This window comes from Desmodus rotundus, chromosome 3, assembly GCF_022682495.2.
Source record: "Desmodus rotundus isolate HL8 chromosome 3, HLdesRot8A.1, whole genome shotgun sequence".
NCBI lineage: Eukaryota > Metazoa > Chordata > Mammalia > Chiroptera > Phyllostomidae > Desmodus > Desmodus rotundus.
This window is the reverse complement of record NC_071389.1, coordinates 62760287-62774234: the sequence shown is the minus strand read 5'-3', so window position 1 is coordinate 62774234 and position 13948 is coordinate 62760287. Positions and strand designations below refer to the sequence as shown.

The 13948-nt window shown below is 42.6% G+C and overlaps 1 protein-coding gene across 1 annotated transcript in view; it reads right to left on the bottom strand.

Annotated features, from left to right (window-relative positions):
* Positions 1–318: 318 nt before the first annotated feature.
* The window catches only part of CLCA1 (chloride channel accessory 1), a 32605-nt gene continuing 18975 nt past the window's right edge, over positions 319–13948 (bottom strand). The window contains exons 8-14 of the mRNA XM_024565389.3: positions 11564–11738; positions 9638–9744; positions 7466–7681; positions 6387–6648; positions 5173–5343; positions 2884–3123; positions 319–1065 (exon numbers count right to left, since the gene is read on the bottom strand). Coding sequence (XP_024421157.3) covers positions 677–1065; positions 2884–3123; positions 5173–5343; positions 6387–6648; positions 7466–7681; positions 9638–9744; positions 11564–11738 — 1560 coding nt within the window. The 3' untranslated portion in view covers positions 319–676. The remainder of the gene's footprint in view (positions 1066–2883; positions 3124–5172; positions 5344–6386; positions 6649–7465; positions 7682–9637; positions 9745–11563; positions 11739–13948) is intronic.

Genomic DNA, 13948 nt, shown 5'->3' with positions numbered 1-13948 from the left:
GCTCAGGGAGCCTTCATCATGGTGTCCTTTCTATAATGTAATCTATTCCCTAAATGCATCACCCTTGCTCACATCTAGAGAAAATGATACATATTCCTGGTGATGCTGGTTCAAATCTTCTTTATAACAAGCTATGCCTTTTATATTTAAATTGCTTTCTCTGGTTGGGCAATTTTGTCATCTTTCATATGAAATTGCATATTCTTTTTAACCAGGAAAGCTCCTTAAAATGAATTAAAACTTACTTCCATTTATCAATGCATGCACCCCTTCTTTCTAGTATTCAGAAGCATTAATAAGTAAGTGATGATCAAACTCTTGAATTTGAAAAGATGGCTTTTATTTTTATTTTTAGATTTTATTTATTTAATTTTGGGGAGAGGGGAAGGGAGGGGGAGCAGAAGAGAAACACCGATGTGCAAGAGGAACATGGGGACCTGGCCCGCAACCCAGGCATGCTCCCCTACCGGGGATGGAACCCATGACCTTTCAGTTTGCAGGACGATGTCCAACCCACTAAACCACACCAGTCAGGCTGAATGGATAGTTTTTATACACACGTATCCAGTTGTCTAGCATTTTATTTCATCGACTCACTCCCTACGGGTAATCTAAAATACATTTTAGAAAAATATTATGATCAAGAGGATGGGTGATTTATTTAGCTCATGGAAACTCAACCCAAGGCTACTGACAGCTGCAATTCTCCTAGCCACTTCCACATAATTTTTAAGATGTGAATGCCAGGAATGGTGCTGTTGACATTAACATCAGGACAAGGGAGAGAAGGACCAGGTGTCTCTGGAGGAGTCGGTGGGAGAATAAACAAAGACACTCGCGCAATGTTGGAGATTTCTGACGTCAGGTTGACCTTATCAACAGCCTGAACAGCGATGAAGAGATCCGTGCCATTTTCAAAAGTGATGCCTTCCGGTGTAAACACGAAGACTTCCTCAGAGTTGGCTTCCTTTGGAGTAAGATCATTAGTGTTCACTTTAAGCGATTCATTGAACTTGTCTCTGAGATCAAGAATACTTGTGCTTATTCCAATGATATACCGGTAAGCTGGAAAGAAAAAAAGGATATGACTTGCAATCCTCAAGTTTTAAAAGGCAGTTAGAAACTATATTACCATCCCATAAAGTTCCAGTGATTAAATGTGATTGATGCTTCATTTTTACAAGCATTAGTATCTTTTTATATTCTTGTTTGTGTATCTCTGTAATGGGGTGTAGGCTTAACAGTCTGTAGACTTAACGGAGTATAGGGTGAGAGGCCCCAGAGCCCCCCACAAGCCTAGCTTGGAGGCCAGGAAAAGCAGCAGCACAGGGATTGAGAGTTATTTTGCATATCAGTAACAGCAGGCTAGCTTCACAGCCTGCTCAGAGCCAGGGAAATATATATGACTTTGACCCATGATGTAGCTGGGAGGCAGCTGCCGCCTACAGCCCCTGCAGGAGAGCTTGGAGATGGTTGCTCCATGCCGCAGGACCATGCCTGCCCAGACTAACCATGGCAGCCAAGAAAGGCTGAAAAATACAAGAGTGCTGGCAGGTGTAGCTGATTGTGGGAGGCGTCAGAAATGGGGTTACATAGGAAGATCTGTGTGGGATTTAAACCCAGGTGTGGCAGCCATGTAGGGGCTTAACCACTGGTTTGGGGAGCAGAGAGGGGGATGTCTTGACCACGTGGCTTAGGAAGCAGGAAAGCAAGATGTAGCAGCCATGCGGAGCTCTCTCTTAGCGGTTTGAAAGGATGCAGAAGGACTCCCACCAGCCCACCATGAGGATGCAGTTTTGGATTAAGAACAGGAACCTAGCTGAGCTACAGACTTCTATTTTCCTGAGATATGGTACCCATGACTGGCCTGGTCTGGCAAGGGGAGGCAGGACTGTGTGCGTTTGTGGGGGTTTTAAAGGGACTTTGGGATTTAACTATGACATTCCGCCATTACTCTAAACCTGTATAACTTTTGAACAAATAGTTCTTTCCTTTTTACTAAACTCTGGCATTGAGAGCCACAGTTCCTAACAAGGCAGTGGGCAAAGAAGAACCGTAGTAAAAAAAGACCCCAGAGAAGGGTGATTGTTTCTGTAAGATCTCGACAGAATGATACATGTAAAACTGGATCAGTTTTGGTCAGTATTTCTGGGCAGAGTACCTGGCTAAGAGAGGAGGTTCTTTTAAAATAATTATTTATAGAGGCATTTTGGTACCAGTGCTTCTCAAACTTTAATGTGCACCCACATCACCCAGAGATCTTAAAATGCGGATTCTGGTTCGGTAGGTTTGGGATGGGGCCTGAAGTTCTAAATCTCTACCAAGTATTCACGCGATGCCCACACTGCAGTCCACAGACCAGACCTGGAGGGGTTTCTTGCAAAGGAAAGCTCGGCTCCATAGATATCTCTGCTTTCTTCTCACTTTCCCCGGAGTCTTTACAAAAATGGGCTTTGTTAAAGGACACTTTGGGAAGATTTCAGGGGAAAAACAAAACAAGGGTTGCCTTTTCCTGGTTGAACCTTTTTACACCTAAAGTAGGTCACTTTTTCAGATTCTAAACCTCTCATTTTAAAATCTTTAAAAAATAATTTCTAAAATTAAGGTAACATTGGTTAATAGCATTATATAAATTTCAGGTGTACAACATTATAATTCTCTACCTATATAATCTATTGCATGCTCACCACCGAAAGTCTAGTTTCCATTTGTTATCTTCTATTTGACCCCCTTTACCCATTTTGTCCTCGTTCATTTCAGAGGACATTCAAGATCCCTCCTGCCTTCCATATGTGTCACAAAACGCTTCCCTACCTCACTCCCCTCCACACCTCTGCTCGGCTGCTGACCTCCTTTACAGGGTCCGCACCACGTTCAGCTCACCTCTTCCGTGGTCATAATCGTCCCCAGGAGCTGTCCACGTCAGATTAATGAGATGGTCCCCTTGGAGTTTTGCCTTCAGGTCAGTGATTTGACAAGGAGGAAAGAGATCGGGTATGGGAGCCTTTGGGACATTGGAGGCCACAAATGAACCTCCTGAGGATGTTCTGCTGAAACACACTTGCTTGCCTTGAAGGTCATCCTTATTAATTTCAGGTCTTGGTGGATTCCATTTTACTTCACCTGCATTAAAATATGTCTCAGTATACGGTAAGCTGCACAAAATGGCTATACTTCCCTCTGTCTTATTATTGGATTACTCTCTTTCTACTCTTCCCCTCCCTTTCTTTCCTCCCACACACAACGTTCATCTTAACTATTTGGTGTAAACATGCCCAAACCAGTTTGCATCAGAGAGAAAAAAGCAAAGAAAGAATCATAGTTCTTTGTTTCACACTTATTTAGTGCAATCACTTTCATAATTTATTTTCACGACACTTGTCCTGGAATTGTTTCCCTTTCCCTCTTTTAGCCTATCCTGATCGTACCCTTCCACAAGGTTAGTGTAAACATTCCTTCTGTTTTAAACCTCCTCCAGATGCCTCAAGAAATCTCTTCCACCTAAACCATGCTGTGGGTTCCATTATCTTTTCTATTTATTTGGTAATTAATCACCTGGACCTTTAAGAATTATCTGGGTTATTTATTCTGTGCATTTTCCTCATTCCCCATGTTTGTGTTTTATCTTTTTATTAGATTGCAACTTGTCATGAAATATTCTAAGTTAGGGGTTCTAAAATTTTGTGCTTTTGAAAGACTTCTGATTTTCTCAGTGAATGTATGGAAACCTAGTTATTGCAAATACGACTTTCGCATAAGCTCTACTTCTTCACCCCTTACATTTTTACCCTATAAAGACAGATTGATCTTCATACCCAGTAGTTTGGTCTTGGGCAAACGTGAAGTAGGTATGTTAGCAGGCTAAGGGTTAGTATTAGATTTACCAATAGGGACCATCTCTATTGGTATTTGGGCTCATCGCTTCCTAATGTCAAGCCAGGTGCTATCATTATTAGTTATGTGAACCAATAACTTCTGTAGCCTCAGTTTCTCTATCTGTAAAATGGGATAATTAGGAGAATGAAATGTAATAATGCAATTAAAACACTGAGCGTAGGCCAGAGACAGCCTCCTTTTTCCCCTAATTCAAAAAGAAGGACAAACGGGAATAAAATAAGCTACAATATTTGATGGAGTTTTTCAAGTAATGGTGTCTTTTAAAGCCTTGATGAGAGGCACTACATATCTCAGAATTCTCCCTTTACTAAGCATACACCCAAGTCAAGAGAAGAATGGAAAGCTTCTTGAAGGAGCTATTCTTACTACACCCCAGGGCTAGGAAAAGACCTGCCCAGGACGGGGTGGTTTGATGAAAAACAAGTCCTGGAATCCATCAGGACTCAGTCTTGGTTATAGTCCCAGCTCTAGTCTGGGGCAAGTGTTCATAATTGAGTGGTGTAGGACTCCCTGTTTCTTAGAGCATAATTTGCCCAACCGCTCACATGTGGGCTCAGCGTGCTGGCTGGTGTGAGTTTCACCCACTGTTCTCCCTGGTCTCAGCAGGAGAAGAGAGGGAGAAAGGAAGAAGGTGGGCTTCTGGTGATACTGATTTAGATATTGTTATCTAAATTGCTATTTTTTGATTCTATGGAGATGCCTATGTCAGTGGAAAGAGAGTCATTAAAAAAGTTTTAAAATTTAATGAAAGTAGTAACAAACATTTGTTGAATACTTACTGTTTACCAGCAATAGTTTGTTAGGTATAATTATTTATTCCCCATAACCATTCTGGGAGGTAGGAACCATTATTATCCCTATTTGACAACTGAGGAAAATGAGGATCAAGGAGATTACCTAAAATAATTTATCTGATAGAAGGCTGGAATATGAGCCAAGGCTGTCAAAAGATACATTCAATTTAGTGTCTTAAACTGAGGGCTATTTTGCACACCCCCCCCCCCCCCGGGGCAAAGACAGTGGAAGACGTCTGGAGTCATTTCTGATTGTTATGACTATGAGGGCTGTTTTGTTTTCTAGTGAGTAGAGGCCAGAAATGCTGCTAAACACCCTACAAAGCACAGGCCAACCCCCCACAACGAATAATTTTGGCCATAATGCCAAGGCTGAGAAACACTGATTTAGTCCTGCACCATTCTCCCCAGGGGCTAAATGGTTTCCTTTTGATCCAAAGCCTTTTACTCAAGTCAGATGTGTGTTATCCCAGTTACTTACCATCCTCAATCCAGCCAGGTATGTACATGGCTCCGTTCTGCTGGGGTGTAACTCTCCGCCTGGCTGCATTCACTCCTCCCAGAGCCCGTACTTTTACACTGTATCTACCGTTTGCATCATAAGCTGAAAAATACCTTGAATAGACACCGTCATCCTTAGTAGCATCAGCACCTTGAAAGGGGAATGAAGGAATCAATGAATATCCTAAAGGTAACAAGGCATTTGTATATTTCCAAATCACAGGTAGGTTAAAAGTTTTCAAAGCAAAGAGAATCCAGCATAGTCTCCAAGAGAGCTTAGGATTTGACTATGTAAAGCCTGAGGTCTACTTCTTTTAGAATTATGTATGTGTGTGCTGTGTGTATGTGTGTATAGTTTAATACGTGTACACCTTATCCTCCTGAACTGTTGTCGTCTTTTGAAATCAGAGCTCGTGTTATGTGTCTCTGGTACACCCCACACAGCACGGTTTACTACTCAGTAAGTATCTGTTGCACTGAATTGAATTGCTGTGTGTTACTGAGGAGAAAAAATGTCATATGATTATTTTTTTTAAATTCATGACTTCTCCCCAGGGTAGATTTAGGAAGGAAATTCATTTACAAAATTTGTTCTAATAAGATTACTTGCATCACCGTAAGCAGTCAAGTTCCTCCTAAAAAAGAAATGTAGAATTTCCCTTCTCCCTGTTTGACTTCTTAAATACAGAAATAATGGGCAGGATCCTCACTTTGGGAACAAGATGATAGGGATATAGATAGTGTGTATAGATATAGGAGTCACATATAACTGTACTTGAATCTGTCTCCGATGCTTTAGTGGAGGGCTAGTAATATCTCAAAAGTGTGTGGGGAAGATAAAAATGAATATGTATATTCAATATATATATATATCCCTAATGCAAGACAGGTATCATTTTTTTGGAGAGTATGGAATAATACCTTCTGATTACTCCCTAGAATTTCTGAGCTATTGTGCTTGAGCTACCAATGTATTTGGGCTTTGCAGAGGCTAAAGGTAGGGCCCTTTTTATGTTTTCCAACATTCTGAAATATAAGAATGGGGGGCGGGTGGAGCAGAAAGTTCTCCCAACCAGACCCCCGGTGCTGTGGACTCCCTGCTTCTAAGTGTCCTCACCAGGTCATGCCCTCCAGCTCTTCCCTGTTTGCTTCATGGAAAAGAAAGATGTGTTTCCCAGTTTCACGGGTGGTTACCTGCTCCGTTGTCCAATAATTCCAAGGTAACTGTTTTTCCCTCCACTGATTCTATCAGGGCTGTAACACTGGCCCTGAGAATGGGAAAGGCTCCTTGGTTAATCTTTGCATAAACTACCATAGGGCTAGGGAATTCGCCTGTGTCTTTGTTCATTTTGGAGGTCACTGTAACTGGAGGCAAGGTAGCGCTTGATGCACGGGAGGTGACAGTCAAAGTCAGGGTTTGTGAGCTTGCTTGTAGACTATAATTCCAAACGCCAACCTGACCAAAACAAATGGAGACAGTTAGAATCGACATCCAGTTAGAATCTACATGGCACATAACCGACTTCACTGCCACCTATAGGAGGAGCCTATCTGAAACAAGCATGTTAGAAGCATATCTCAGATGGTCTTCAATACTCTCAGCCAAGTGAAACGTCGGTATGTTCGCACTAACTACATGGCTCTTATTGTCAAGAAAACCCTAGTTGGGGGAAAGGAACTGAAAACCGTTCTTATCATTGCCTTGGTTTCTTAAGGGCAGGGTCAAATTAATGGGTTCCTGAGGTATAGGAAATAGTTTTCATGATGCTGAAACTTTAAGGATCATGTTGCATCTTGACTGCTATGTAATTTGAAGGTTCTCCTTTAAGTTCCTGGAGGAAATAACACCAATTTCCTTTCTCTTGATTTGCTGTAGTACTGAGTGATTTCCTCTCGATGGAGATGTTGTCTTGTTTTCTATTTCATTCAGTCCTGACTTTCCTTTTAGCAACTGCCCACATTTAAAAAGCTATGATTATTCTATAAAAACTTTGCCTCGTCAGCCCTGGCTGGTGTGGCTCAGTGGATTGAGTGCCAGCCTGCAAACCAAAAGGTTGCCAGTTTGATTCTCAGTCAGGGCACACGCCTGGGTTGCAGGCCAGGTGCCCAGTAGGGGGTGCTCAAGTGGCAACCGTAGATCGATGTTTCTCTCCCTCCTTTTCTCCCTCTCGTCCCCTCTCTAAAAATAAGTAAATAAAATCTTTTAAAAAATAGTTTTAAAAACCCCACTTTATCTCGTGAAATTGTGAGAAGGAAAAAAGCTGACTCCATACCTTGGCAGTGCCTGGGATCTGGAGGTAGGCCACTTTGGTGTCTGTGTCCACTAAAAAGCCATCTTGTCTCTGTCCGCTGGGATCCCAGAGAAGGATTTGGGGAGGCTGCGCCGTCCACGTGACGAGAAACAAAGTGTCGTTTCCCACAGTGCTGTCCACAATCACTGTGCCGTTCATCCACTGACTGTTCTGGAGAGTTAAGCCCCTACTCTCAAGCTGTTAAGAAACAACAACTCCTTACCTTCTGGAGAATACAGCTCCTGTCACAGGGTCTCTTCCATTCTGCCCCCCGACTTTCAGTTGCCCCATTTAAAAGCCCTTAGTGCCTAAGACCTTGGTTTGGTATTTAGCACCTTATTATGACCTAATTCTAACTTACCTTTCCAGCTTTAGCTTCCACAGTGTTGATTCCTAGACCCGAACCAGACCACTTCCCCAGATGATTCCCATGACCTTACCATGCTCTCACTTTTCTTGGAAGTCTGTATGCTCATCTCCTTTTGTGCATGCTGCACCTGTCCTTCAAAAATCACTACAGGACTCACTTTATCAATGAAGCTTTCTCTGATGTCCATCTCAGCAGCTGAGGGTAACCTCTTCCTCCTGCGAGCTCCCATAGAACCTTGTTTCTGTCGGTCCTTTGACATTCACTGTATTTTACTGTATACCTACCGGTATATGGAGCTCATCTCATTTACTAGACTGTAAGCCCTTAACGGTCTGGTAAAGTGACTGAGACTTACTTTCACCTCTGTATGGATTGCTTGAATTGCAAATGACTAATTGTTAGATTGAGTGTTATTGCAGCCCCTGTGAGGATAAGTAAGTCAAAGGCTGGTTTGTTGTTTGGAGTAGAAAGAGCTGAGGAGCAGGGATTGAGGTGGGGAAGGGCTAGTAAGACTTTTGTAGAAAGTGTGACTTTGAGGATTATGGCCAAGAAAATTATTTATTGTCCTTAAATTGAAATCTATTAGAAGATATAATGGCCTGGTCACGGAACCAGACTTTCTAGTTCTTGTTCTGCGTGGGAAGATTATGATCTTGCATACAAAGAATGGGAAAGGCTCTTAGGGCTCATTCTTATGGCAGGTGGGTAAATGAATCACACTCTTTATCTCTCTTCCTGTTAGGTTTCTTAAACACAAACTAATGGCCAGAAATTGCCTGACTGTGAACTTGTCCTTTCATCAGTTTAATTACTTTTCTAAGGCACATTCCTCCCATTTCCAAAACAGGCTCTTGAGTTTAACTTTCTAAATTTGAACTAGGATAACCCAAATGAGTATAATTGCTTTCTTCTTTGACTGAATAAATGCTATGTCCGTAGACCAAAAAGCCTGTTGTTTTGAAATCTATCAGTATTTGGCTTTGATGTATTCCTTTACTCTTATCCAAACTTTCATAATAAAAGTTACAATTCACACAGGTATGAGTACTGATTGTTTACTCTCTCTAGATTAAAAATCATGTAAGTTTTGCAACTATTAGAGAAGATCATTTAAAAATGTCCTATTTTTTAATAGTTATGTGATTTTTGAAAGAAAATTTGGTTTTCTTGACATTTTAGAATCAGAAGGGCCTATGGAGGTTTTCTGGTTCATATCTGACTGAGAAACTGAGGCCCAAAGAGTGAAGGTCTGTGCCCATGGTCACAGAGCTAATGACAGACCCAGGACAAGGCTCCAGCTGTCTGGACTGACAGCACGGGCTTTTCACAGTCCAAAGCACTTTTCATCCATTATATGAAAATCTTGGCCAGTATCAGAGATTTGAGGTAATGGAAACATAAAGCAAGTAATCCCTGAACACTTGTCCCAGAAAATTTGTATCGAGATGACCTACTCTGAAGAAAATTCTGAGCCAGTTATATTGCTGTGGGTGCTTGTTAACAGATGTTAAGAAAGAGTTCTTGGACCCATTATATTTTATGTTCTGCTTTTTATGAGGAAGTCAGTACTTTTTCCAAACAAGTGAACATAATTGCCTTTTTAAATGAGTAGTGTTACATTTTAGGAATAATGTTTAATATCAGCCTGAAACTTCCATTTAATTTTTCTTCACTATTAGAAGAATGTAGAACTTAAAACTTTTAACCATTAAACTCTCCATTAAATAACTCTTTTTGCAAGAGTCATTTCAGAACACAAAAAATTGAGGAGGAAGAAATCTGACCTGGATGGAACGCTGGGTGACAGCTCCATTTCCTGACGAAAGGGACCCAAAAGCGTCAATGAGGCCATTGTTCTGAGCCTGATCTGAAGCGTATGTCTTTAAACCTCCTACGAAGCAAATTGCATTATCAGAAGATGTTTTGTAGAAAGCAAGTGTTTACATTTCTCACCATTCTTAAGGTAGCAGAATACACAGAATAAAATATTCTACTGTGTTATTAAAGTCTCAGTAGATCAACATCAAATGGTACCAAGATTAACTCAGAAGTCGACACTACTTTTTTAACCTTACTAAATAGTAGCTTCAGCAACATCTCAGTCAGCATAGCTCCTTCAAGTATCTGCAAAGCAGCCATGAATCTCTGAAAGGCCTGAACTGATATCATAAAATTCATGTTTTAAAAGCTATGCACTTCCGTATGAGAGAATCCATGAAACCCTATTCTAAAGCTCTTGATTTACTCTTATTTTAGACCTAATCCTAACAAGGGCAACTTTTGAGTTTTCTCCTAAATCACAAGAGCTATGCATGTGACAAAAGCAAGAAATGACAGCTGACAAGGAGCAGTCATAGAAGAGTACAATATGTAATAAAAAATGAGACACACCAAGACTAGTGGTCTTGGGCTATTTATAACAAGTGTAACTAAGAGAGTTGATGTGACAGCACTTTTAAACTATTAATAGCATCCAAAGCCTAAGGAAAGTATTTTGATTCCATTGTTGGTGCCCTCCCTAGATCCCCTTCTTTAGGCAAGCTCGCCTCTTCTCAGCGGCTCTGTTAGCTGCTAATGGCATGTAGCTGCCTCCTTTCCAGAGATCTGCCTTACCAAAAGGGGTCACCCAAGCTAGAGGGATAACAGACTCCCTCCCCTCTGCCCAGCCTGACAGTCCACAGCCACTGACTGATGGACACAGTGGTACAAAAGGCCAGCCCTCTTGCCTTAGAATCAGACCACGTTTGTGATGAAGTTCCAGACCCAGAGTCCTCTCTGGAGTCAAGCTTCAGCTAGACTCTGCGTTCAGTCCTATCCATGCCTGGCTCCTTCCTCTGCCTTATCCTACTTTTCTGCCTCCCTTCTGACACCTCTCCCTCTGTAAGTCACATGCATCCAAATCCCTGTTTCAGTCTCTGCTTCCAGGAAACACAGCCTAAGACAGCTCGTATTAGGAGCAGACAGTCCTGTCAGTTTAGCTGCCTCAGAAAGCAACTCAGCGTAGTTTTGATATACATAATGCTGGCCCTAAGTAAAAGAAAGAAATAAAAATAAATTGTGCCCACGTATTCTGCTAAAGAAGCCAGGGACACATGGAGTCTATTTTACCCCTCTGTTGTGTATGGGAGTTAAAAGCACAATATATTAATGTGCTACAGAGAAAGTGCATTGTATTCCACATTTTCAGAGTGACCTTCCACGTGGGGTAGCAGACCCTTTGCTCTCCCCCTGCTACTCCTTGTTAAAAGTCCCAGCTCAGATATCATCTTTCTGGACCTTTCTCCTTCCCTTCTTTGTGCCTCGTACTTTCTATTGCCAACAGAGATCTTGTATCATGGTGTTATGTAGTGAGTGGCTTGTCCTCTGTCTTTCCTGGGTCTCTTCAGCTAGCTGCCAGCTGGAAGTGAGTGGTTCCTGGCTAACCTATTAGATTCCTTCCAGTCCTTATAAAGTTCCTGGAAAGAGTGTCCCAAGTCCTCATTGGGGTGCCATGCTGGCCCCATCTTTTCCAGACTGCTCTAATCCTAGAACCAAGGCCCTAAAATAAATGATGGAGTAGGTTCTAATGGATGTTTGGGGGTAAGGCAGTGGTTTGGCCAATAAGATTACCCCTATCTCTCCCTGCCCCCCTTTGCCCTATCCCCCAGTTCACTGGCGCTCACAGTCAGTGGAAAAGACAGCACAGTGGGACTCAGTAGGTCATCCCTCACCTGTCATTTTTGACAGTTCCTCTAGTTCTTTCGCTGCGTCGGGCCCCAGAGCGACTGTGTGAATGATGGCTCCACTCTGCTTCACCTCGTTGAAGCACGTGCTTATGGTGGGGTCCTCCCCATCGGTCAGGAGCACAATTTCAGACCCATCTGTTGGATATTTCTTCCTAATGAGCTAAGGACATAATTCAAAGCATGAGTTATCAGACTCAGGGCAGCCCAAGTGTTTGCGAAAACTGAGTTTATAGAGAACAAGAGGAATCCCAGAGAGAATAAACAGAAGTGTCTGGGAATGGTCAAATATCTCTCTGTTTGAAATGATACAGTTCTAAATGAGAAACATTCATGAAACTCGATGTGGTCTTTTCCCTTGGCTAACCTGCTCCAGAGAGGTCTCTATAAAGCGGGATAAGGGAAAGAAGGTTTCCTTTACATAATCTCTCCTTCACAGGTTTGCAGGGGCCCCAGAGGTCTTCAGAAACTGTCCTCAATGAGTGGGGATAATATTTGGGGAATGTTAGACCTATAGCAGATTTTAGCTTGTATGGTATTCACCAGTCTGACCACACCAACTGTTTATGTCTGGCATTGGTCCAGATTGGTCAATACCAAGCTCACATGAATTGGTAAAAATTTTAATATCCCCTATGATTAAAGCAAACAATTTTATTCCTATTAATCCCAGTTCTTATTGGTCCTTTGATACCTATGTTTTAACAATTCTTGCTAAACACAGACTACATGGTTTATATGATTTAGAGAGGACAATGTTGAATAAGATTATAATAAAGGAAAATTAGATAAAAGAATAGTGTTATTCATTTAAGAAGAGGAAGGCAAGAGCCCCCTCTTCCCCTAAAAAGAATGGAAGGAAGACCCAGAAGCAGGGACAATAAGAAATCAAGCCTAAGTAACCTCCCCTCTCTGAACTGGACTCTCAGAAAAGGAAGGCATCTGAAGCAGGTTGAAAGGAAAGCTGCCAGCAGAGACGACATTGGCTTGGCTCTGTTTGAACTTTGAGAGGGTGCAGCCACACAAGGAAGAAGGGCAGAACTGTGACTGTTTGCCATGTGAATGACCCCAGAGCCCAGGAGCCTATCAGCCATAGCCATGGCCTTGGTCTGACCAAGCTGCAGGGTCTTAGAGGCAAGAGAAAGAGCTTAATTTGGATTCCCCATCAGAGCCATGTGTCATGGAAACCATGCAGACATTCCCACATACACCACTGGGGAGAGAGAAGACAACTGAGTTGAGAGCTGGCAGGCAAGAGAACAGGTCATCTCGCTGTAGAAGCTGAGGGGTGTGCAGCCTCCCTTGGGGGCTCGATGGAGGACGTAGGTGTACTCAGGGCTCTGCTCTAACAGTGAGAGCCAGGGTGGGGCTGAGTTAGCAGGAAAGGACCACTGTATCTTGATCAAGCCGAGAGAACAAGCAAAGTACAGTGGCCACACATCAGCAGACACAACTACCAGGAGCCCAGGACAGACCTGACCAGGGTTCTCTAGCAAGGACCAGGGGGAATCTTGAGGAGAGTGCTCTCTCAAGATTGCCACTGCATCCAAGAGCCTCAGCATTCAAGGCTCTTTTACTTTAGTATCCTGAAGTCACCCACAAGCTTCTCCCACCCCACACGAGGAGCATTTAAATTCCAATTGTATCCCTCATACTCTCTCACCCATCTGAGTGGAAAACACAGAACCAGACCTTCTCTCACCACCGGGCCATCTGGAACTAGTCTTCTCCCTTAGGGTTTTGCACAGCAGGAGTTTAGGCTATGTCGGGGATTTCACTGTCAGCTTCCCTCCCTCATTTGCTTCTTTAATCAAAGCTTGAGTGAGTGGCAGGGGCAAGAGAACCCAGATGCACACAGGCGCTTGGCAAAGGGGCTTTCCAGCTGACTGTGTGCACAATAGAAACCACTTTCAGGGACCTGTCTTCAGGGCAGAATGAAAGGGGCAGAGGGGCAGACTGAATTTGAGATAATGTTTGAGTCCACTGCCCACAAGGAGCTCAGTGTTTCTGCTGCTGCTGGGGAATCTGGAACCGCCCCATCGATGCACTGTACCCACAGCAGGCACAGGGCAGACCCGCCCAAGACATGGCGAGACCCTGAGACCTTAGACTGGCAAGCCTCTTTCAGCCTCCTGATCTTTGTTTCATGGGCCAAATAGCTTCTGAATAAATATAGAATATTGTATTCTGTATTTGGAGCAATTAAGCATCAGGTGCAATCAAATAATTCTATTTTATTTGTGGTGATGGGAAAATGGGGACAACTGTATTTAAACAATAATAAAAAATGATAAAAAAATAAAATAAAAATAAAAAATTCAATTTTATTTACTGAAAACCTCCAGTATAAATGATATTGTGCCAGTAGCCTGG